Here is a 24042-nt window from a genome sequence, read left to right on the forward strand (position 1 = left end):
CCCCTCCTCCTTTCCCCCTCCTCTCCCTCCTCCCGTCCCCCCTCCTCCAGTCGCCCCCCCCCTCCTCCTCCTCCTTCTTCTGTCATGGTGGCTTGAACTCAAGGCCTGGGTGCTGTCCTTGAGCTTTTTCGCTCAAGCCTAGTGGCTCTATCACATTGAGTATAGCACCACTTCCGGTTTTCTGGTGGCTAATTGGAGATAAGGGTCTCACAAACTTTCCTGCCTCAGATCTCAGCCTTCTGAGTAGCCGGGATTATAGGTGTGAGCCACCAAAGCCTGGCTTTTGTCCATTGACCATTTTTCCAGAAGTTACAGCCATTTGTCCAAAATGTTGGCAGCTTTCTATTGCATGATTGCCTTTTTTGTATTGATTTTTGAGAGTTACAAATGGATGGGAAGTTCAGGGATTTACGGTGGGTAGACTGTGATGCAATTTGGACACTCGTGTTGTGAGGGCCTTTCTGGGAATGGGGTTCTGGGAAGTGAGCTGCTTATCCACTGGGATAACAGGCTTGGGCAACAGCTCTCATTTTAACAGAGCTCTTAGGTATCAGAACTTGATTTTTGTCCACCTGGTGCTAGCCTTAGCAGATGAGGAAACAAAGGCACAGAGAGGTTAAAGGAACTGGCTTAAAATCACACAGTTAATACATGGGGCTGGTGAGATTCCAATTTACTTGAAAGGCTGGTGGGGACTGGATGGCCTGGGCTTGAAGCCTCAGTTGGCAGTGGCCCTGGCAGACAGGGTAGGGAAGGCTGCTGCTCTGAAGGCCCTAAGGGATTGGCTGCTTAGTCCTGTTGTACAAGGGGGCAAGTGCCATTTAGCCTGGGTCTGTCGATTTGTGCTTTTGTGACTGAGGTAAAGTTGCTTGCCCCCTGTGGCTTCTTAGCTTCAGGAAATAATGAATTCCTGGATTTTGCTCATGTTGAGGCCCTAGTAAGCTTTGAAAGGTCCCAGAATGAGCAGGGAGCCTGTGGCTGTTAGCATCTAAGGGTGTCCCAGTTCCTGGGTGCTGACTCAGCCTTGTCCCCATGGCTTCCTGATGAGCTATGGCCCTATACCCATAAGGGCCAGCTCCCCAGAAAGCCTGGCTCCATGCAGGGGTGCGTGGGTCCCCAGTCTGTCCTTCCTGAAACCTCTGTCAGGGCTTGGAGGTCTGTTTTTTCACTTTTTCCTAGGAAGATGGGCTCTCCTTTGTTTGGTAAGGAGCACCCTGATTTCTCCCAAAGCTGCTACCCAGGTGTGGAGGACAAAGCCTACACAGGCACAGAGTGTTCATGCAGTTAGGGCGTGTTTTCCTGTCTATGGTCTAACACATGTGCTGGGCCAGGTGGGAAGGTGGGCTGCAGCCACTCAGGGGCCACAGAAGCGCCCAGGGCATAGTGAGCCTGGGGAGGCCATGCAGGGTCCCCCGCTAGAGGGACACACTGGGCATCCGATCGAAGACCTTCTTGGCATCTATCTCAGCCTCCACCATGTGGGGGTGGATGTCCACGTCCAGCCCCGCATCCTTGCAGAGCTTCAGCAGGGTGCGGATGTTGTTCTTGGACAGCCGCAGGTATCTGCGGGAGAGAAGGAAGGCAGCAGGCATTAGATAAGAGGGGGGCCTGGGTGCTGGGAATATGGCCTAGTGCTCACCTCATATACATGAAGCCCTGGGTTTGATTCCTCAGCACCACATATATAAAAAAAGCCAGAAGTGGTGCTGTGGCTCAAGTGGCAAAAAGCCTTGAGCAAAAGAAGCCAGGGATAGTGCTCAGGCCCTGAGTTCAAGCCCCAGGACTGGCAAAACAAAAACAAAAAACAAGAGGAGGGCCTCCCTGGGGACCCCCTCTCTTGTATTTGCGAGGCCAACAGAGGGGTTCTCTAAGAGGCTGGGAGATTACTTACAGTGGTGACTCTGAGAAACTGTTTTGCTGGGCATTAGTCATTTTCTTCTTCCCTCTTCCCCACAGCTTAGCCCAAGAACAGAAGCAAAGTTACACAATGAAAGGTATTGTCTGAGGATTATCAACCACGGGGGGTGGGGGGTGGGCTGGAAAGGGTGATCCTATTGTGAGGATTCTTAATTAATATGCTACAATTCAAATGGCATTTAGAAGAAACTGCCACATGGCTGTCACAGGAAGCTGAGTGGGGGAATTGGAATGAGCATTCCTCTCTCTCTCTCTTTTGGTGCTGGTCCTGGGGCTTGAACTCAGGGCCTGGATGCTGTCCCTGAACTTTTTTTGCTTAAGGCTAGTGATCTACCACTTGAGCCATACTTCCACTTCTGGCCTTGTTTTTTTTTTTTAATTACTTGGAGATATGAATCTCATAAGCTTACTTGTTCAAGTTGGCTTTGAACTGTGATCCTCAGATCTCAGCCTCCTGAGTAGCTGGGATTACAGGTGTGAGTTGCTAGCACCTGGCATCATTCATCTCTCTTTGTATTGTTATGCGCACACTCACAGAGGCCACTGGCCAGATGATATAAATCCACAACAGTGGACGGAATAGCTTTAGGGGTAGATTTGTATATTTTGTGTTAATAATATTCAGGCAAACTATTAACACATGGATGATTCCGTCTCTCCCACACGATCCAGAAAGTATCTGCTATGGAGGCCAGAGTTCTGACTCCACAATTGACCTTGACCTCAGTCCTATGTCAGGGGCACGGAACCATCCACGTGGAAGCTGTGTACACATCAGAATCATTTGGTATATGACAGCACATTTGTTGCCCACAGCCATCTGCCTGGGATAATTTTATAAGGCCTGTGAGTGATGTTATAAACATCCAAATGGCTCATGGCAGAAAAAAATAGTTCCTCCAACCTTGATAAGGCCTCACTATGGTAGAGTTCTGACCTGGAATTCATGATCCTCCTGTTTCAGGCTCCTTGAAGACTGGAACTACAGGTGTGTACCACTAGGCCTGCCTGCTTGGTGCTGTCTTTAGTTTGAGGGGTAAGGCACTCTACCATGCCACTTGCTAGTTGGTTATTTTGTAACAGGTAATAGGGGAGAAGCAGCACATTGGAATAGCCTGCTTTTTGGCCCATTGGTAATGACATTTTGCCTTTAAAATCTTCTTGCACATCACCTACTTTTATGGCCAACTCAGGCGCCTTCATGAGTCTTTCTTTTATTCCCTGAATTGCCAGCTTGGGATGATTTTATGTATTTATACCTGTGGGCAGGCTTTAAGATCCCACCATGCTTGATTCATCCCTTCCTTGCATGGGTTTGCATGTGGATGCTGTCTTTTAGATATTCTGCCTCCTTGGGTGGGGGTGCAGGGGCAGGAGTTCTCTCCAGGTATTTTTTTTCTCCCACCATGAAGCCCAGGTAAGACTGTCAGTCAGAGCCAATGAGAAGCACATGGTCCATTTGGGAGCCAAAGGCAAAGTCACCCCACTGTGGAATCCCAACTAGGGCAGTCAATGGGACTCCACCTGTCCACCGGCCAGCAGGTTCCAATTCTAATAATCTGCCCCTTACCAGTCAGGGAGCAGCAGCCACTGAAAGCCCACAGATGGGTTTATGGATGTGTTTATTGCTATCTCCTTCAGAGTGATGACCACAGGAATCTGTGGTCTCGATTTCCCCTCAGCTAAACATTTTAACGAGTCAGCTTTGTTCCTACAGAGAAGAATAATGCTGGACTAAGGAGAGGAATCTTTGGATTCACTTCATTTTTGGTGTGTGCAGAAGGAACCAGGCTGTATGGCATTACTAAAACCTAGTAAATCCTGAGAAATAGAACAATGCTGGGTGCTGATAGTTCATGCCTAAAATCCTAGTTACTCAGGAGGCTACTACTCAGGAGGCTAGTTACTCAGGAGGAATCACAGTTTAAAGTCAGCAGAGGCAAATAAATCCTAGAAACTCTTATCCCCAATTAACCAGCAAAAAGCTGGAAGTGGAGGTGAGGCTCAAGAGGTAGAGCATCAGCTGAGTGAAAAAAATCAAGTAAGAGCTCCAGGCCTGAGTTCAAGCCTCCATGTTAACATAGCAAACAAACATAGAGAATAAGCAAGCAAGGAGAATCTCTGGTAAGGTCAGGCAGCCCCACATGGCTTCATACGTTGTTCATGGTCATTTGGAAGATGAAATCCCTTAACATATAGCAGATGTCAGCAGGTGTGGGAACCATGTAACGCTATTATAAAGGATCTTAGGGGTTTCCTGTTAACTCGAGGCAACATGAGATCCTCTTTTCCTTTTGGAGTAATGCTCATGGTTCTGGGGTGAAATGGGTAGATTGGAAGAGTCTTGTAATCACCAGAGATGTGGCTTTAAAATGACAGTACCTAACAAAGCAGGAGGGTGCTGGGAAAGTCAGGCCCTGAGCCTGGAGCAGTCCTTTGGTACCAGGGTCACAGCTCAGACATACTGAGCTCACCCCAAGTTTTCCAAGTGTCTGGAGAGAGACAGTGGTGGCCTGCACCCACTCCCTAGGGCCCTGGCACCGAGTGGGGCTGCTCACCGGCAGCTCAGCACTTCCTCGGGCTTCAGCATCTTCACGTTCTCAATCTTGGGCTCCGTGCCCTTGTCCATGAGATTCTTCAGCCTGCGCTCGTAGGTGGTGTCAGGGGTCTTGGTGGTCCAGTCTCTCATGATCCTGCGGCCACTAAATATCCCATCCTGTATCACGGGGTCCAGGGATGTGCTCTGCCGACGGTATGGCCGCTGAGTGGACTCCAGAGCAATTGCATCCTTGATGTCTAAGTCTGAAATTGGACAGATGTCACCAGAGAGTTAGATCCTGGGTCAATGAGAGGTGGGGCAAAAAGGGATCAGGATGAAGACCTACTTTAAAAAATTTAGTTGGGTACTGGTAGCTCAAACCTGTAACCCTAGCTACTCAGAAGATTGAACCAAAGGATTACTATTCAAAGCCAGACCAGTTAGAAAAGTCTGTGATACTCTTATTGCTGATTAACTGGCAAAAATCTGGAAGTGGAGCTATGGCTCAAGGGGTAGAGCATCAGCCTTGAGTGATAAAGCTAAGGGACAGTGCACAGGCCCTGGTATCAAGCCCCAATACTAGCACATACAACTTTTTTTTGCACCCATATTATTGTGATATTTGTCTAATTTTTGATGCACTATGTTAATATTGAGTATGACAACTTGTTAAATGAATGCAGGGATGTCTATGTTTTATATGGTCTATAATAATGGAAGTAACAGTAATTAGATTTCCTAATTTGATGTCTTTGTTCTCTTTTAGGACACTTTCTGCAGTTCCATTTTTATTTCTATTCTTATTGGCACTGAATTTGAGCTCAGTGCTTTGTGCTTACTAGGTAGGTACCTTGCCACTTGAATCCCAACCTTAGTGCTTTTCTTTGCTCTGGTTATTTTTCAGATAGGGTCATGCTTTCTGCCTGGCCTGCCTGTGATTCTTCTTTCTATTTATGCTTCCTGCCACAGCTGATGACAAGTGCATGCCATCATGTCCAACTATTGGTGGAGTTTTGCAAACGTTTTTTAAAACCAAGGTAGCTTGGAGCCACAATCCCCCGTATCTCAGTCTCTCACATAGTTGGGATGATAGGTGCACATGCCACCACACTCAGCTGTTTGTTGATTAAGATGGGGGCTCATGACCCCTTTTGCAGGCCAGGCCTCAAACCATGATCTTCCTGATCCCTTGGGTTACAGGTGTGAGCTGCCACCTCTGCTAAGTTCTTAACTTTACAACTGAAAATATCATTCTTTCACCAAGAATGACCTGGGTAGGATTTGTGGGGTATGATCTTTATTCTCTAAGTACCACTTTAGGGTTGATGCTAGTCTAACTCTTTTTTCATTGTAAGAAAATGGCTCTTTCTCTGAGAACTTGCAGAAATCTTCTCAGCTAAGCTTAGGGATCTTAGCAAGATATATGCCTAAGGGGATGAGTGTAGGCTTCCCACAGTTATACAAATGGACAGTGGCCTAGAGACAGCATGACTCGCCCAAGGTCCCACAATGGGGAAGTGGCAGAATCAGGACACTTTATGCCACTGTGGCACTCTGGCCTGGCAGCTGGTCCTTCACAACGTGACAGGGGCCTCTCTTTGTGCATGATGGGAACAGATGCCATGTCCCAGGTGAATCACGGTCTGAGTGTCCTCTTTGACACAAATGGAGATCAGGTCATGAACTTTCCTGGGATTTCTGATCCTCTTCTGGATCCAGAGGCACCTATGTGGGAAAGAACAGGAATAGTATTAAAGGAAGTAACAAGTCATGGGCTTCTAGAGGGGGAGGGCACTAGAACCTCCACACACCATTGCCATTTACTCAATGAGAAGGCTGGTGAGGGTTAGGTCATATGCCCAAGACCCCATGTCTAGTGGTGGCCCATGGCATGAACTCATGCTAACAACATTTTTTTGTCTGGGAACTTAGCATGGTACCCCTTGCTTGGTCTATGCCTGAACAGGTAGGTTAGGTTTCTAGGGGGCCAATTTTTGCACCAGGGGCTGACTGTGCACTCATGGACAGTGAGGGCCGTGGCTCTCCAGCAAAAGTGTGCCTTGACCTGGACTAGACATGAGCTCATGGGAGTAAACCAAAGTGAATCTCAGCTTCTTGGGATTTGCTGTTTGCTAAGACTTGCTTTGGAAATAGGTTCTGATTGTTTCCCCAGGATCTTTTACCAGGATCTTTCACTTTGCATCCAAAGTGACCTTTCTGAAAGTCAAACCCAACTTGGAAACGTCCTCCTTAAAACTTTTAATGACTTGCCATTGTAATCCAGTGAGGTTTATTCTTAGAAAAGCCAAACAGAAACTTTTGCTTTCAGCCTATGTGACATCTTAGGAACTGAATACCTGCCTTCTAAGCATATTTTTTAAAAATGGGCATGTTGTAGGAACTGTAGTTTTCAGACATTGGCAAACAGAAAATGCAGGACAGTGAGCCTTGATGAAGGGCATAGAAATGAGGTGAGCTCTTTGAGGGCCCTAGTTAGCATCAGGAAGATTATAGCATATGGAGGGGGGCATAAGGCTCAGCAGTTCCCTGATCTAGAGAGAGAATCCATAACCCAGGTAGACCAGGGTGAGAAGACCTGTGAGAAGAGCACAGATGACTTCAGAGGGAGGAGAAGGGTCTTCTCCGATGAGTCCTGATCAGCCCACACAGGGCACTAGACCGCAATTCCAGTGTATCTGCTCTATTCACCAAGGAGAGATACAGAATGCCGAAAGTCACTCAAATCACAATTCTAGGGAAGATGACAATGTGCAACACGGAGAATGTGTGGGACAGGATTAACAGCAGATAAAATTGCAGAAGAAAATATCAGTAATATTGAAAACACAGTGATATAAATGATACAAGAAAAAATCACAGGAGAAAAGACTGAAAGGTAAAACCAGTGACTTGTGGAGATTTAAATATCATTAGAATTGAGACACTTGAAAGAGAGTGGAGAGAAAAATAAAAACCAGTGGCCAGAAATTCCCCAAATTTGATGAAATCCATACCCAAGAATCTCAACAAACCCAAAACCCAAACCTAAGAAAAGCAAACGACATTAAGGCTCATCATTTTTCAGTTGCTTAAAGGAGAAAATCTTAAAAGAAGGCAAAGGAAAAGGAATATTATCAAGAAATAGATGAAAATGATAGCCAACTTCCCACTAGAGACAGCAGGACTTCTCATTATTAAAAGGAGAAAAATGGCTAGTCTAGAATTCCACACTCACTGAAAGTTAACTTTAAAAAACAAAAGTGAAATAAACACCTTTTATGAAAACATGAAACAACATGAATTTATGTTCTTATTTAGATGCATTAAGGGACACCTTTGGGTGACAGACAATGTCTAGGGCCAGAAACCTAGATCTATGCAAAGAGATATAAAAGACTAGAAATGCAGATAAACATGTATGTCTCCCTTTAACTGTCCCTTGAATTTTTTAATTAAAATAAAAAAATATTTATTTACTTTTGTAAATCTTTTGTTTGAACTCTGGGCCTTGTGCTTGCTAGACAGGTGCTTTGCTACTTAAAACATGCCCTCAGACCAGGACCAGTTTGTTCTTGCTATACTTGAATAGTATCTCACATTTCTGTCTGGGAAGATCTGGACTGTGATCTTCATGTTTATTCTTTTCATGTGGCTGGGACATCAGATATGTCCCACCGTGCCCAGCTTACTACTGGTTAAAATGGAATCCTGTGCATTTTGTGTCTGGGCTGGGCTTGAGTCACAATTGTCTGACTTCTGCTTTCTGCATAGCTAAGATTACAGGTGTGAGCCACCTGTGCCTGGCTAAAAATAGAGTCTTGAAGCAAAAAAAAAAGTATGTGGAATTTATAACATATGGAAAAATATAATGTGTGACATCAAAACATAAAACCTGTGAGAAGAAAAATGCAAACATATTCTTGGAAATTCTTTTTATGCTTTCCATGAAGTGAAGTTAGGCTGAGATAAATTAAATTTGTATGTTATCATCTCTAAATCAATCACTGAAATCATGCAACAGAATTATCTCTTACAAGCTAAAAATGAGGAAAAGGAAACAAAAACAGTACAAAAGATATCAGGAGGAAAAATAAAAAAGTAACAGACATAATGGATAAATGCCCAAATGTTAAATTAAAACACAGTACTATCAATACCTCTATGCAGAGTAAGTAACCACTCTGATTGTTAGGCTGAAAGATGTAGTGAAAAAAATGTTCACTTTAATTCTTCTAGCTGTACTGAGGGACAAGTAACACAGGTGTACGTATTTAAGATATAAACATGCATATGAATCAGGAATGACTATGACAGTCAGCTTGGCATCTCCTTTCTTAGTTATCTTTTGTGTGTGTATATTTGGTCAGTGTGTTTACCCTCCCTTAGCAAATTATAGGTACACAGTATTGGGTTTTAACTACTGTCCCATGAACATACAATGACCTTACATTATATCTCTAGAATCTACTCATAACAGTTTATACCCTTCACCACCATCCCAGCTCTGGTAACCACTATTCTACTCCCAATAAGATGCTGCACACAAGTGCCTCCAGACTATTTGCCTTTCTCTGATTTGTTCACTTTAGCACAGTACCTCTAGCTTGGACTACACAGGGCTGCCTCTTCTCTTTTGTGGCTGAATGGCCTCCATTGTATGCATGCGCTACTTCTTTGTAATTCATTGATCTGTTGATGGATATTTTGCTTAATTCCATTTCTTGGCTGTTGTGAGCAGTGCTGAGACGATATAGAGGCATAGATGCTGCCAAAATACTGACTTTGTTTCCTATGGCGGATGCTCACAGTGACATTGCTAGATCACATGGTAGCTGTTGTTTTTAATCTTTACAAAAACATTCTTTATAGAGTTTTCCAAAAGTCTGTGCCAATTTGTGTTCTCACGTGTTCGTACACAGATTTTTTTCTTTCCATAGCTCCTCCAACACTTGTTCTTTTTCTTCCTTTGGTGGTGCTACAGTTTGACCCTAGAGCCTTGGGCTTGCTAAATAGGTGCTCTGCTATTTGAAATGCACCCCTAGCCCTTTGTGCTTTGTTATTGTTTAGTGTGTGTGTAGTGCCAGGGATTGAGGAGCTCAAGGCCTTGTTCTTGCTTGGCAGGTGTTGTTCCTCCTCATCCACATCCCCAGTCCCTTTTGAGATAGTCTCCTGCATATATTTGCCGAGATGTAAACTATGGTTGATTAATCTGATATATACACGCCAGCGGAGCATCACTATTTTTTGTCTTTATATACACATCGGGCGAGGCATCTATTACGGTTCTTATCTCTACAAAGAAACCTGGAACATTGGAATTATTCTTCTATTTTTAGTTATAGCCACTGTGTGGTGTGCCTGGGCCTGCCTGAATCATGAGCCTCCTATTTACACTTCTCACATAGTTGGGATGACAGGCATGTGCCACCACATCCAGCTTTTTAATGGTGGGGGTGGGGCAGGCTGGCCCAGATATGCAATCTCACCTCCCTAGTCATTGAAAACAGGCCCTTTTTTGTCTTTGCCATTAGCCATCCTAAGAGATGTGAGGTGGTATTTCTTTTAGCTTTGATTTGCATTTCTTTGATTAGTGATTCTGAGTACATTCTCATGTACCTATTTTCATTTGCATATCATCTTTGATACCTCAAATTTTCAGGTCATTTTATCCATGATTTTTATTTATTGGTTTTTCTTATTGAGTTGTATGAGCTCCTTCTATATTCTGGGTATTAAGTCAGCCTTTCTATTTCTGTGACAAATACCTGAGGAAATAAGCTCAAGAGAGTTCACATTTATTTTGTCTCAGAGTTTCAGAGGTTACAGCCAGGTGACTCCATAGCTTCTGGGCCTGTGGTAAGGCAGAGCTTCCTCACAGAAAGGCAGGTGGGCAGAGCTGCTCGTCTCATGGTGGCCTGGAAGCCGCTGATTAGGAAGGGGTTGGGGACAAGGCACTTTTCCAAGGCACACCCCCAGTGGTCTACTTCTAACTGGAGCCCTCCTTCCCACAATGTCAGCTGATGGGTCAATCAAGAGATCAACTCATAAGACAGAGGTGCACCTGCTGGAGACCAAGTCTTTCACACACGAGCGTTTCAGAAACACTTCACAGGCAAATTGAGAGCTGAACAAGAGCCTGGTCGTGCAATTAGTACCCTCTCATAGAGACATCACGTTGTGGCACATTACCCCAGGAAGACTTGCATTTAAACAGAGGACTGGTTGGACCCCAGAGGTATGTGCTGAAATGGGCACCAAGTCAGAGGGGATAAATGACAACACAAGGGAGATACACAGAGAGCTCATGTGGGCTTCATGGAGCCTCTGATTGGGTCTGGGGTTTGCTATGGCTCTCAGGTTGTCCAATGATCTTGAGAGTCATGTAGCTCTCCCCTAGAGACACCTCATTAACCCCCGCACAAGGCATGCAGGCAGTGCCCTCCCTTGGGACCCCTCCTGTCCAGCAGGAGCTCTGCTTGTCTTCTTATTCTATAAATCTCTGGGTCCATGGACTCATTCTTTGAAACCATAGAGATAAAGGGGTTGCAGTTTTTCAGTATTAGAGTCATAACACAAACCAATCCATTATCAGAGTTGATATTAGGGAGTGCTTTGTAAAAATAAGTTTGGAAATATTCTCTCCTCTTTAATTTTTTGGAAATTTGAGAAGGATTGGTGTTCGTTCTTATTTAAATGTTTGGTAGAATTCACCAGGCTTTTCTTTGTGGACAGATTGTTGACTGTTGGTTTAATCTTGTTATTGGTTTGTCCTGGCTTCCTTTTTCTTAATGATTCAGGCTTGCAAGGTTTTATTTTCTAGGAATTTATCTATTTTCTTTCTTTCTTTCTTTCTTTCTTTCTTTCTTTCTTTCTTTCTTTCTTTCTTTCTTTCCTTCCTTCCTTCCTTCCTTCCTTCCTTCCTTCCTTCCTTCCTTCCTTCCTTCCTTCCTTCTTTCCTTCCTTTCTTTCTTTCTTTCTTTTCTGGTGGTACTGAGATTTTTTGATCTCCTGGGTTAAACTTTTTTTTTTTCCAAATTTTTATTATCAAACTGATGTACAGAGAGGTTACAGTTTCATACGTTAGGCATCCTGTGTTAAACTTGCTAAGCAGATAATCTACCACTTGAGTTATATCCTTAGCTCATTTTGCTTGTTATTTGATTTGCTGGCATCAGGGTTTGAACTCAGGACCTTGTGTTTACTCTGCTTACTTGCTTGGCTGACACTTGAGCCACTCCTTTAGCTCTACTCTTTTACAGGTTATTTGAGAGTATCAATACTTTCCTGCCCAGGCTGTCCTGGAAAAGATTCTTTGTACTTCAACCTCTCGAGTAGCTAGGATTACAGACATGAGCCCCCAGCACTCAGCTTTTGTTATTTTTCGGAGGGTCTCAAATGTGTCTCAGACCAACCTGGGATGTGATTATCCACCCTACCCTTTCCAAATAGCGGGGTGACAGGTGCACACCACTGTGTTGCAGTTATCATTGGTTGACATGGGATCTTGCAAACCTTTTGCCTACAGCTGGTGGTGAATGATGACTCTTCTGAATAGCTAAGATAACAGGTATGAGCCAACAGTTCTGGCTTCTATTACTTTTAGGTGCCAATATATTGGTGTATAATTATTTGTGATAATCTCTTATGATCCTTTCTATTTTTGTTATGTCAGTCATAATGTCTTCCTCTACCCCCTTGGTTAGTCTACCTAAAGGCTTCTTAATTTTACTTCTCTTCAAAAAACTCTTAACACTTAATTTCATTAATCTTGTTTGATAGCCTTTATATCTGCTTTAAACCTATTTCCTTCCTTCTGTTAACTTTGGGCTTACTTTGTTCTTTTTCTAGCTCTTAAGGTATAAAGTTGGCTTCTTTATTTCAGATCTCTCTCTCTCTCACTCTCTCTCTCTGCCAGGCCTGGGGCTTGGACTCAGGACCTGAGCACTGACCCTGGCTTCCTTTTTGCTCAAAGCTAGCACTCTACCACTTGAGCCACAGCGCCACTTCCGGCCTTTTCTGTTTATGTGGTACTAAGGAATCAAACCCAGGGCTTCATGCATGCAAGGCGAGCACTCTACCGCTAAGCCATATCCCAGCCCACCTCCCCCCTCTTTTCTTAATGTAGGTATTTATAACTGCAACTCACTCTAGAACTGACCTGGCAGCCATACTCAATTTTGATGTGCAGTGTTTCTGTTTCCATCTGTTTTGGGAATTGTTAAATGTACTTTTGATTTCTTCTTTGATCCCTACTTATCCAGGGCATATTGTTTAATTTCCATATATTTCAAAAAATTCCCAATGCCTGAAAAGATACTTGATACGTAAATTTTCTTGCATTTGTTAAAAAGTATTGTATGGTCTAACATAGGACCTACCCTGGAAATACTGGGTGATCTTGGAAAAAAGTGTATTCTGTGGCTAGTGGTTAGAGTGTCCATAGTGTTTTCTGAATCTGCTGTTTCCTTATTGATTTTTCTGTCAAGTTGATCTAACTTTCCTTTTATCTTTAGGATATTAAATTCTCTTTTATTGTATTGCTATTTATTTCTCCTCCCAGTTCTGTTAATGTTTGTTTTATCTATTCAGGTGGTCTGGTGTTGGGTGCATAAGTATTTACAACTACTAAGTCTTTTTAATGAATTGATCTTTTCATGGTTATTTAGTAAGTTTCTTGGGTCATGTAATTTTTTTCTTGTTGTTATTCTGGTCCTGGGGCTTGAACTAAGGACCTGGGTGCTATGCCTAAGATAATTTGCTCAAAGGTAGTACTCTACCACTTTGAGCCACAGTTCTATTTCTGGCTTTTTTGGTAACTAATTGGAGATAAGAATCTCATGAATTTTCCTGCCTGGAGCTAGCTTTGAACTGCAATCCTCAGATCTCAGCCTCCTGAGGAGCTGGGATTACAGGCATGAGCCTCTGGTATCCGGCCTCATGGGACCATTTTTAACTTCAGGTATGTTCTGTTTGGTCACCTTTTGTTCTGTTTGGTTTCCTTTTGCACAGAGTATCTTTTTCCATCCTGGATGACCAGCTTATATATGTGATTAAAGTTAAAATGAGCCTCTTGAGTACAGCATATGTTTGGATTTCTTTCAGTGCCTTCCTTCACTATAAATTGATTAGAGAATGCTCTAGTTTAGATGTGTCCCCAAATTCTTGCATTAGAGATTCAATTTCCAATGCAGTGGGGTTGGATGATGAGAGTTAATGCTTGCATCAAAGGAGCAAGTGTGTTGATATGCAAGTCTGTCCCTCAGGCTTCCTTCTCGCATCATCAGCTTCCCCTTCTCCTTCAGACATGTTATGATGTCACACCTAGGTCTTCCTAGGTTCTATCCAGCACTGGCAGCCACACTACCCAATCTTTGGTGTTATTTTATAGCAGTGGAGAATGAACTGAGCTATAGAATAATTCTCTCATCTTTAAAGTAACAACTGACAAGTAAGGAGTTACACTGTCATTTTCTGATTGTTTCATAGCCCCTTCCTTCCTATCTCCCTGTCCTGATATGATTTCTATTTTTCCTCTATTTTATGTCCTCCATGGTATGATTTATGTATTTTTGTCTTGTATATCCGTGAACAAATTACTATAGAGTTTTTCTCTAAACATAGAAATTGATTGGACTTTGTGGAAACAGTATCAACTGTTACCCATATTACAAGAACTTGGTTTTGATGTATTTATGCTTTAAATGGTTGAGGTAGACAATTGAAATTGCCCAAGGTAAAAGAAGGACTCTTTCAGGTGCAGGAAGCTCACACCTGTAATGGTGATTATTCTGGAGGCTGAGATCTGAGGATGATTGTTTAAAGCCAGCTAAGGCCGAAAAGTTTCTGATATTCCTATCTCTAATTAGCCAGCATAAAGCTGGTGGAAGTGCAGTTCAAGCGGCAGAGCACCAGCCCTGAGTGCTAAAGCCAGTGAGAATATAAAGCCTTGGCTTCAAGCCCCAGTACTAACACACACACACACACACACACACACACACACACACACACACACACAGTCTGTGGGAGAGGGAGAGAAGGAGAGAAAAAGGATGGATGGTAGGTGAGAGAGGTTAATGAAGGAGAATAGAATTGATGACTCGATTTGGGCCACTGTGTCTGGATGGTGCCATGTTCTGAGATGGAGCACACATGGAGACATGCTGAGTTTCTGGGCTTGTGGTAATTCTAACACTGGGAATGGGCATGCACTTTATTCTATGTCCTTCTTAGGGGCTGATTTGTCTTGAACTCATCTCCCCAGCCATTCATGCCTCCTTAATTTAGGCTTTTGCCAGTGTTCACAGAAATTTCCCCTTGGTGTGTCCAGGCTCAGCCCTGAGCCCTAGATTCTATACCCCCATCCCAGATGGTCCTTAGATGCTTCTGAACACCTGCTGTTGCTCTTGGATGGATCCATTTGCTGCCTTCCAGTGCCCCCTGGTTGTATTATATCAGGAGAGAGAAGACCTCCATTCTCTCTCATAAGGGGGTATTTTTCAAATCAGCCTGCCTGCTGCATCTGTGGGTGATCAGATGAAAATAATTAGTCAGCTGGTGTGAGATTCTTTTTTAAGGAAATTATTTTGTTGAGAAAAATGTCTCTATATACTACTTCAGGAATAAGGCAAATGGAACAAATATCTTTCCAGTTACAAATTATAATGGGACAACATGGGGTGAGAAATGCAGAGGAGAGAGGAGAGTGAGGAGGAAAGGGAGAGGAGGAGTCATAGCTGACCAGGACTGGGTCAGAAGAGGGGAGAGGAGTGGTGAGTGCTGAGGAATTTAAACCGATTCTCATTCTTTAGTTTATGCCAGTTGCTCTTCCTTAAGTTTTTTGCCCTGGGTGCCTGGGCTTGTTTCACTCTAATCTCAGCATGATACTGAAAAAGAGTACCAGGAACTTTCCCTATGGGAAAATGTAGCCAGGAACAATCTGGGGCAGGAGACAAGGGACTATGAAGAATAAGAGGTACCTGGTGCTGGTGGCTCAAAGCTATAATCCTAGCTACTTTGAGGAGGCTGAGATCTGAGGACTGAAGTTCAAATTCAGCCTGGGCAGAAAAGTCCAACAGACTCTCCAGTCAACCAGCCAAAAGCCAGAATGCACAGCTAGAATGGCAGAGTGCCACCCTTGGGTTAAAAAAAAAAAAAGGAAGAACTCACAATTGATCTCTAATTTACTGGCTACATAATTCTGTGCATGGCCCCTCTGATGCTGCTTCCATCTCAAAGCTCCATGTACAAGCTTCGGGAAGAAATCAAGGAATCAAGGCTCTCTTTTCATCCTCTCTGGAAAGGAGCAGAGGAAATCCACCCCCAGTGGAAGGAAGATCCAAGGAGATTCTTGAAGGCCACAGACAGGACTGGGATGCTGGAACAGGCCAACACGGGGGTCACAGAACAGTTGGCTAAAGTGGGAAGTTTCACCTAAGCCTTAGACCAAGTTGGTGTTACTTGTAAAATACACTTTTTATTTTGGTATAAGTATGGGGTTATAGAACATTTACAATGAAATCAAAGAGGGTGTCACTTCTTCTGAATGCTAACGTCTTACATAACCATGGCACATATCTGATAAGCAACAAGTTCTCTGTGGCCCCTCACAGAGCTTTTTGGAATTTGATGAGTTTCTCTACTAAAGTACTCTTCTGGGATTCAGTCCAGGATCCTATACTGTGTTTATGATCAGTCACATTGAAATATTACAGAAAGCAACTACAGTTTGCTCACAATGGCTTTGGCATACTAAATTAAAAAAAAAAACAGAAAGAAAGCAGATTTTCTTTTGTTGAGCACAATTAAGGCACTCTTGCATAGAAGAACTGTCAGGTCCTGCCCAGAGGGCCTGCCCACTTTCCCCAGGGGCTGGAAGGTCTGCCCACTTTCCCCAAGGGCTGGTCACACTATGGGTTGGTTGGAATTCTTTCCTGATTCCTCTTTTCCCACATCCTTTGGCTTCAAGGGCTGGTCCAGGGCTGGGCCTTCTTTCAGTGAGCTTTTGATCACAGATGGTCAGCCATGTTTTCAAGCACCTTCAGTGTTGGGCCAGGTGGTCTATGTGCATTGCAGCTAAACCATACCACAAGGCATGTTGTCCTGTTTTATACAGGGGAACCTGGACTCCAGAGATGGAGAGACATGTCTAGGGTTCTCCAGCTTTGATTCATGATGAGCCACAATGGGATCTAATGGCATGAACTTCTGGTCCTTTGGAGAGAACAGTTAGGATGTCCTGGGCCAAGCCTACTCCCTTACCAGACTTCCTCTGGCCATCCTTGTTCAGGTTTATACTCAGTTGCCTGGCTGGCTGTTCCATTCCGAACACCTTGGAGTACTTGGGATCTCTTCTCTTGTTGAGTTTTTGTGTGTCCTTGGAGGGAGTAGGAGAAGGTATCCAGTTACAGAAGCAGACTCCCCACCCAAACAGACATTTTAAGAGTTTGCCAAAAAAAAAAAATGGGCAAAGGTGACAGGGGGAGGCCTGCCCTGGCCCTGGGGAGGTCGGGGGAGGGGGAGGGAGGGCTTTTGATGCTGGCTTAGTAATAGTACCCTTTTTATTTCTCTCTGTCTTGGAGGGAGGCTATTAGGGACCCTAGAACCCCACAACCCTTGCTGGTAATGGAATCTGCAGCTGCCCCTTTGTCCACATGACTTGGGGCTCCTATGGCTCCCCAGCCATGGTGCTGCCATTGTTCCTGAACTGTGTGAGGAGAAGAGTAGAAGGAGGAAGCTATGGCACCTGGGAAGAGACCATAGGAGTGTGGTGATTTGTTGGCTGGTGCTGGGCAGGAGCAGGGAAGGTGTAGGGATTGTCTTTGGGCTGCTGTTGTGGGACAGGGATGTGCTTGTGAGGCAGGTCTGTGCAGGAGAGGAGTGAGGTGGGAGACGGAACAGTGGAGGAGCCTTACCGGTCCCCGGAACGACACCTTTTGGGTCTCTTCCTGTGTCTTCCGGTTGGCTTTGCTTTTCTTATCTTCCTTATCGAATCTAAAGAGTTCCTCATTGGCCCTTTGCCTCTGAAAAGACAGAAAAAGGGTCCTGAGCTGCCTTTCCTGTATGCCCTGTAAGGGCTAACCTGAAAACTTGAGTGACTAAATATAGGGTTTAGTGTTAAAATTATAACAGCTTCTAAACCCTGGTGGTGACTCCTTGCTAGAGGGCTGCACCCCCACTCGTGAGACTAGTTTCTTGTAGTTTGACATTTAAAAATATAGGGAGCCCTTGTTCCCCTCTGTACCTAGGTAGCAGCCATGGTAACGGACAGTAAAAAATGATCATAGTCATAGACTATAGAAATAATCATAATAGTAGAAAATAATGCCATGGTAACTGTTGGGTTGGTTTACTTATGATTGAGTACAGTACTGATTGTTTTAACCCACTCAAGCTTGCTTAGTGGTAATGGTAGCAATTGCTAAAATAAAGTTGGTACTAGGTCAGCCTCACAGCAAAATTCTGCTTCTGTAAACGGCTTGCTTAACCCATTTGTGACTTGCTCTACCCCTTGCATTAACCCCCTGCATCAGTGCTACATGACCACCTGCTGTCAATTCCTGATACCAAGGCCAGTTCCTGATATCAAAGCCAAAATAGGCAACTGAAAGGGGAGATAGCCAACCAGGAAAACCCACGGTGGAATTTCCCTAGTGTGAGCCAATGGTGTTAAAGGCCAGCGGTCGGCATTGTGTTGGGGTCAGCTGCACCTTTAAGGAGCCACAGCTGACCTCAGCCTGTCCCTCCCCTTCCTGTCTTTAACCGGAAGAGAAGGAAGTCTGACATCACTTAAGGGACAGCTCCTTGGGACCAATCAGGGGCCCCTCTCTTGTGCCCGCCTTTAGGGTATATCTGGGAGGTTCCTCATTTGAATAAACAGAAGCCCTAGAGGCTTTCTCCAGGTGCCCACGTGTCCATATAGTTCTTGGCGGCTTTGGAGCACCCTGCAACCACACGCCACCGAGGCTACCCGTGGCCATCGCTCCCTCGTGAGCGGTAATGGACCACCCAGGAAGGGGCAGAAAAAGCCCCTTCCCCCCCAAGCGAGGGGAAGTCGAGAGAGAGACAAGGCTACCTGTGGCCATCGCTCCCACGTGAGAACGATAAAGGGCCACCCAGGAAGGGGCGGAAAAGCCCCTTCCCCCCCAAGCGAGGGGAAGTCGAAAGAGAGAGATCCCACAGCATTGCAGTTAGCAGTTACTTTGCTTTAAAAGTAGCCTGTGAGATCAGGGAAGGGTCACTCCCCAACGGGACGGCTCTGGCCCCGGCTGGTCAGCTGGTGATCTCGATGTTTGACGTGAAATAAACTTTGTTATACTTTCACATTTGGTTAGTCTCATTCCTTTGGTCACGGACCCTATCATGCCCCACTCTGTCACATGGAAGGCTTCTGTGAGTGCTGTTGCACCTCCTTGTAGCCACTCTCCAGAGCTCTTGTTCCCTCTTTGTCCCTTGGCTTCTCAACACATCATGGTGTCCAACCCTGGCTGTCCATGTTCAGTGTTGCAGAACCACTTTCTAGATGTCAGGTCTGGCTTTGTCCCTCACTCCTTTCGTACCCACCAGTATCACCCTAACCCTTCTCCATGGAAGGTCAGCTCCTCAGACCTAGCAGGAATTCCAGTCCCTTCCAAAAGGCCTTCTGTCTGTGACTCCCTGCCTAGCCTCCAGTCTGAAGCCTACTCAGATCTTTCCTCTTCTCACACCATTGTGAGTCATCTCGCTTCCCCACTCCTGTCTGCTCTTCACAAAACCTTGAGCCATCCTGCTCCCACACAGGGGTCCCCATTAGGTGAGCACTGTCATCCGTGGAAAAGCAGAGCTGGGCTCCTTGTCTGTGGCCAGGGCCTCATCTGACAGAGCAGGGGCAGGAGGAAAGCTTGCTAAGGATCTCCATATCCGATGGGTGGAAGTCCAGCAGAGTGCAGGAAGGGAAAGTCTTCCAAGAAGCACAGCACCCAGCCTCTCAGTGGAGCAGAGAGGATGCAGAGTTATCATGGGAAAGGTGAACTTGGCTGGCTGTTCCTGGAGCCTGGCCTTTGGTGGTTACAGGGACTGTGGCCAGGCTGTGGCGGGATGGGAACCTGACCCACCTCACTACCTTGGGAAAAATGACTGCTCTTACAGGGCTGTTTCTCTCTCTGAATAGTCATGTCACGGCAGGACCCCCATGGTGGCTATGGTGGTAGGTGGCTATGAATGGTGTGTGTGTATGGGGGGGTAGTCACCATACAGATGGAAGGAAAGGTCCTATGAGCCAGCAGGTGAGTGGGAAGGAGCTTGCTGAGGGCCTGCTTGGGATGGGAGCTGTGGCTTAACTGCAGGGGTTTGCCTGGCTTAGTGAGGAAGGGCCATTGTCTTGGGGTCATGGCTAGGAGTTCTGGTGGTAATGGGTGTGGCGTGGATAAGACCATTTCCTTCAGGGTGGTCTACCTCCTGTGGTCATCTTTACCCCTGGAGGATATACCCTTGTCCCCCACCTCCATCTCCATCATCTGGGTGGAGTTGAAGCATTAGACTGGAAGCCACTGTCTCTGTCCCTGGCTCAGAAATGTCTGTGGTTGAGACTCAGGACTCTGGAGTCTGCTCTGGTGTGCTCTGGGGTAGAGCAAAGCCCAGTGGCCAGGCCTGATGGCCATCCCAGACCAGTCCCCTACCACCTGCTGCTGCCTGAGACCTGCCCTATAAGACTTGCCATGGAGAAATCCAGTGTTTCTGGAAAGTGTAATGACAAAGGCAAGCAAGCAGATTTGTCAGTGTGAGTTTGCTCCCTCCCAGGACCACAGTCCTTTGCAATGAAAGTGACAGATTAGGTCAAGCTGTTAAAATGGAGGCAGGAATGGAGTACTGGCCTAGGGAAGCTCAGGAACTAGAGGATTGAGTTAGAAATCTCTGTCCTTCATTAAGGACAACTTCCTCAAAGGCAATGGTCTTCTTTCATGTCAGTTTCTGACCTCAGAGAGCGGCCAAGGGCTGCTGAGAAGACAAGCCGCATACAAGGCTGGGCAGCATGAAGGCTGGGTGTTCACCACAGCTCGAGCACTGCCATCAGTGAACCAGCACCCAGGCACCCATCTGCTCTGGGGCTGGCTGTGGTGGGGCTAGCAGCATCCTGACCCAGTGTACAGTCTCCAAGGACACAATTCATTTCTCCACTGAAGACCAGCCTGAGATGGGGAGAACTGGAGAACAATAGAGCAAAGTTGGTAGCCATAGTTCTTACAGAGGGGAAGGACAGGCGAGAACGGCCTCTGAGGCAGGCAGACAGGAGGTGGCGGGCTGCAAGTCCCAGGGAGAACAGGGCAGTGGAAAGAGTGTCCTTCAATCTGGAGCCATCAGGAGGAGGCACATGGCAGGGGACATGACAGGATCTCCTCCTATCTGCACAAAGGCTCTGTCTTTTTTTTTTTTTCCCCGTTTTCATTTCTTTATTGTCAAGGTGATGTACAGAGGGGTTACAGTTTCATAGGTAATGCAGTGCGTACATTTCTTCTCCAACTTGTTACCTCCTCCCTCATTTCCCCCTCTCCCGCCTCCCCATTCACTTCCCCTCCATGAGTTGTACAGTTGGTTTACACCATATAGTTTTGTAAGTATTGCTGTTGCATTGGTTTGTCTTTCTTTTTTTTATCATTTGTCTCTTGATTTTGGTATTCTCTTTCCCTTCCCTAGTTCCAATACATGTATATACAGTATCCAGGGTACTAAAATCAGTTACAGTGATATCAGGGGTAAAACCATGGGAAAGACAGACAAAAGAAAAAGGTTTAATTTCACATGGTATGTTGACATTAACAACAACAATGATATACTAATTGTTTCCATAACTTCATTTCGCTTAGCATCATCTTATATGTTCATATGGACATAGCTATTAAGCTATTGTAATCTTCTGCTAGGATAAGGAAATGGGAGGTCTTGGAAAAGAGTCATACTAAGTGAAGCGAGCCAGGCCCAAAGAAACATAGACTGTATGGTTTCCCTCATTGGGAATAACTAGTACATGTCTAGGCCCTGTCCTTTTATGCTTTTCCCTCTCTCCCTCCCTTCCTCTCTCCCCTTCTCTCTTCCTTTCTCCCTCCCTCCCTCTTTTCTGTCTACTAGTACTGAGGCTTGAACTCAGGGCCTGAACACTGTCCCTTAGCTTTTTTTCCTTCAAGACTGGCAGACTACCATTCGAGCCACAGCTCTACTTCCAGCTTTTTTGCTGGCTAATTGCAGATAAGAGCCTCATGGACCTTTCTGCCCAGGCTGGCTTTGAATAATGATCCTCAGATGTCAGCCTCCTGAGTATCTAGGATTACAGGTGTGAGCCACTGGTGCCTGGCTCCTCTGGTGCTTGTCAAACACTGAAGGATGCTGACATTCCCCAAAGTAGACATTTCCTGCCAGTATCAGACCCAGGACTGCCTTTTTCTTAGAGCATCTACTTTAGAAACTAGCATTTGGAAATGTTGTCCCCCTGAGAGGTAAATCTCCCAGCTTCAGGATGCATTTCTAGTATAGCCTAGCTTTTCTAATGGCCCTGGGAGCTAGGCTTATAAATCTAATCAAGACTCATGTATTCCTGTCAGCCTTGGTGGGAAGGGAGGAGCCTAATTTTAGTGAACACAAGTTCATAAACACAAGTGGCCCAACACATTAACTGACCTTCCCTCTAACATCTATCAGTACTTTTCCACTAGCTCATCCTAGTGCCTGTGGCTTTGGGGCGTCAAGATCTCAGTCTCTCCCCCCTACTCCAATCAACTGGATCAAAGCCTTCAACTACCATTTTTCCACAACACTGCATGTACCTGCAGGGCTCGCTTCTTCTTCCCCCACCTCCGCTCCATCCACTCCAGCACCCGGGTGAGGTCTGACATCCGTCTCTCCTCTGCTGTCCTCCACAATGACTTCCTCTCCGTGGGCATCATACTCTTGATGTCCACTGGGGCCTGGGACGTGAAGTCTTTGCTAAGCCTTGGAACTCTCTCCTGTGCTCTTGGTCCCTGCATCTTGTCTTGATGTTGTGAAGGTAGCACACAGCCTTGAGATGGGACCCTGCAAGATAGAGTTGGATGGGCTGCTGGAATATTGCCTTGGGGAGCAATTGTGAGGTCACTGTTGGGCTTAGCAGGTGGCCCTTGGGGACAGAGAGGAGGCAGGACATTAGCTGCCTCCTGCTTTTTCTAGAGGCTACTGACAGTCCTCACTGGCTGCCTCTCATCTGGACTCCCATAGTGGCCTCCTTTATGACCTGCCAACTCAGCTTCCATTATTAAAACAGAAAACAAAACCATATTGGGCCAAGACAGTCATTTCCTTTTCTCAGAAATCGTCATGGACCCTGTTGTGTAATCTAAATTCCTTGGATTAGCATCACAGTGTACTATAAATAAAATGGAACTTTTTCAGTGATCTCTTTTCCTCTCTGTCCATTTATTTGTTAAGTGGATAACTCCTGTGTGCAGGGCTTGGTGCTTAGGGTACCAGGCAGTAGCAAGTCTCGTGAGATCTCCTAAATTTGATGAGCCAGTGGGGAAGGCACAAGGCTTGCTTTGATCCTAAGCAGGCTCACCATGGCTACTGTCACCTGACTGTCTTGTGCCCCCAATTCAAATTCTGATATTGAAATTTCAACCCCTGGGGTGTCAGGGTTAGGAGGTGAGGCCTTTGGGCAGCAGGGTGGGATCAGCGCACTTCTACAGAGAGATGGCGGAAGGCAATCCTGGCCCTTCTCCCCCGGAAGGAGGTGCCATCAGTAGACCTGGAAGCAAGCCCTCTCTTGACACTGAATTGGCTGGCACCTGAGGTTGAACTTCCTGGACTCCAGAACTCTGTGAAACAAATGTTTGCTGTTTTAAAATTTCCCAGTCTATAGTATTTTCTTATAGTAGCTGCTCAAGAGCTATGGAGCAGAGGAACGTGCATGTGTAAGGCCCCTGTGGCAGGATAGGGCACATCACCTGCCTGAACTGGAGTGTCTGGAGTCACAGGTGGGATGCAACGATGAGGGCAGAGGCCAGACCAGACTAGACCGTGGAGGTCACAGATTCTTCTTGGAATAGAAGAACAGAAGAATGGGAGAAACAATGAAGGCATTTGGAGGAAGGAGGAGGGAAGGAGGAGGGAAGAAAGAGAACAGAGGAAGAAAGGTGAACTATGGTGCTTTTGTGTGTGTGTGTGTGTGTGTGTGTGTGTGTGTACATGCACACATGTGCACCAACAAGTAGGGCTTGAACATAGGGCTATTCTCAGTGTTTTTCTTTTCCTCAGGGCTGGTACTCTACCACTTGAACCATGCCTCCAGTTTTAGCTTTTTGCTGATTAATTGGAAACAAGGATTCATTTGCCCTGACTGCCTTTGAACCTTCATCATCAGATCTCAGCCTCTTGAGTAGTTAGGACTATAAGTGTGAGCCACCAGCCACGTGGGTAACTAGAGCCTCAGAAGAGTAAACATCATGTAAATTTCTAATGCCATAGATTCATTGATTGAGTTTTATACAAATAGAATCATGCACAGGCATTCGTATTTGGAAGGTTCTGGCAGTACACTACTTTGTCATCTGTTCCTTGCTGGGGCAGAGCCTTGGCTAAAGGTGCCC

At 45.5% G+C, this 24042-nt stretch overlaps 1 protein-coding gene across 1 annotated transcript; it reads right to left on the reverse strand.

Annotated features, from left to right (window-relative positions):
* Positions 1–1415: 1415 nt before the first annotated feature.
* C10H16orf78 (chromosome 10 C16orf78 homolog) lies at positions 1416–22449 on the reverse strand. The gene is made up of 5 exons (XM_048354749.1): positions 22249–22449; positions 17368–17475; positions 16715–16829; positions 4476–4719; positions 1416–1563 (listed from the first exon to the last, which is right to left on the reverse strand). The coding sequence occupies exons 1-5, from the start codon at positions 22447–22449 to the stop codon at positions 1416–1418; spliced, it is 816 nt and encodes a 271-aa protein (XP_048210706.1).
* Positions 22450–24042: the final 1593 nt, after the last annotated feature.

Source organism: Perognathus longimembris, chromosome 10, assembly GCF_023159225.1.
Source record: "Perognathus longimembris pacificus isolate PPM17 chromosome 10, ASM2315922v1, whole genome shotgun sequence".
Lineage (NCBI taxonomy): Eukaryota > Metazoa > Chordata > Mammalia > Rodentia > Heteromyidae > Perognathus > Perognathus longimembris.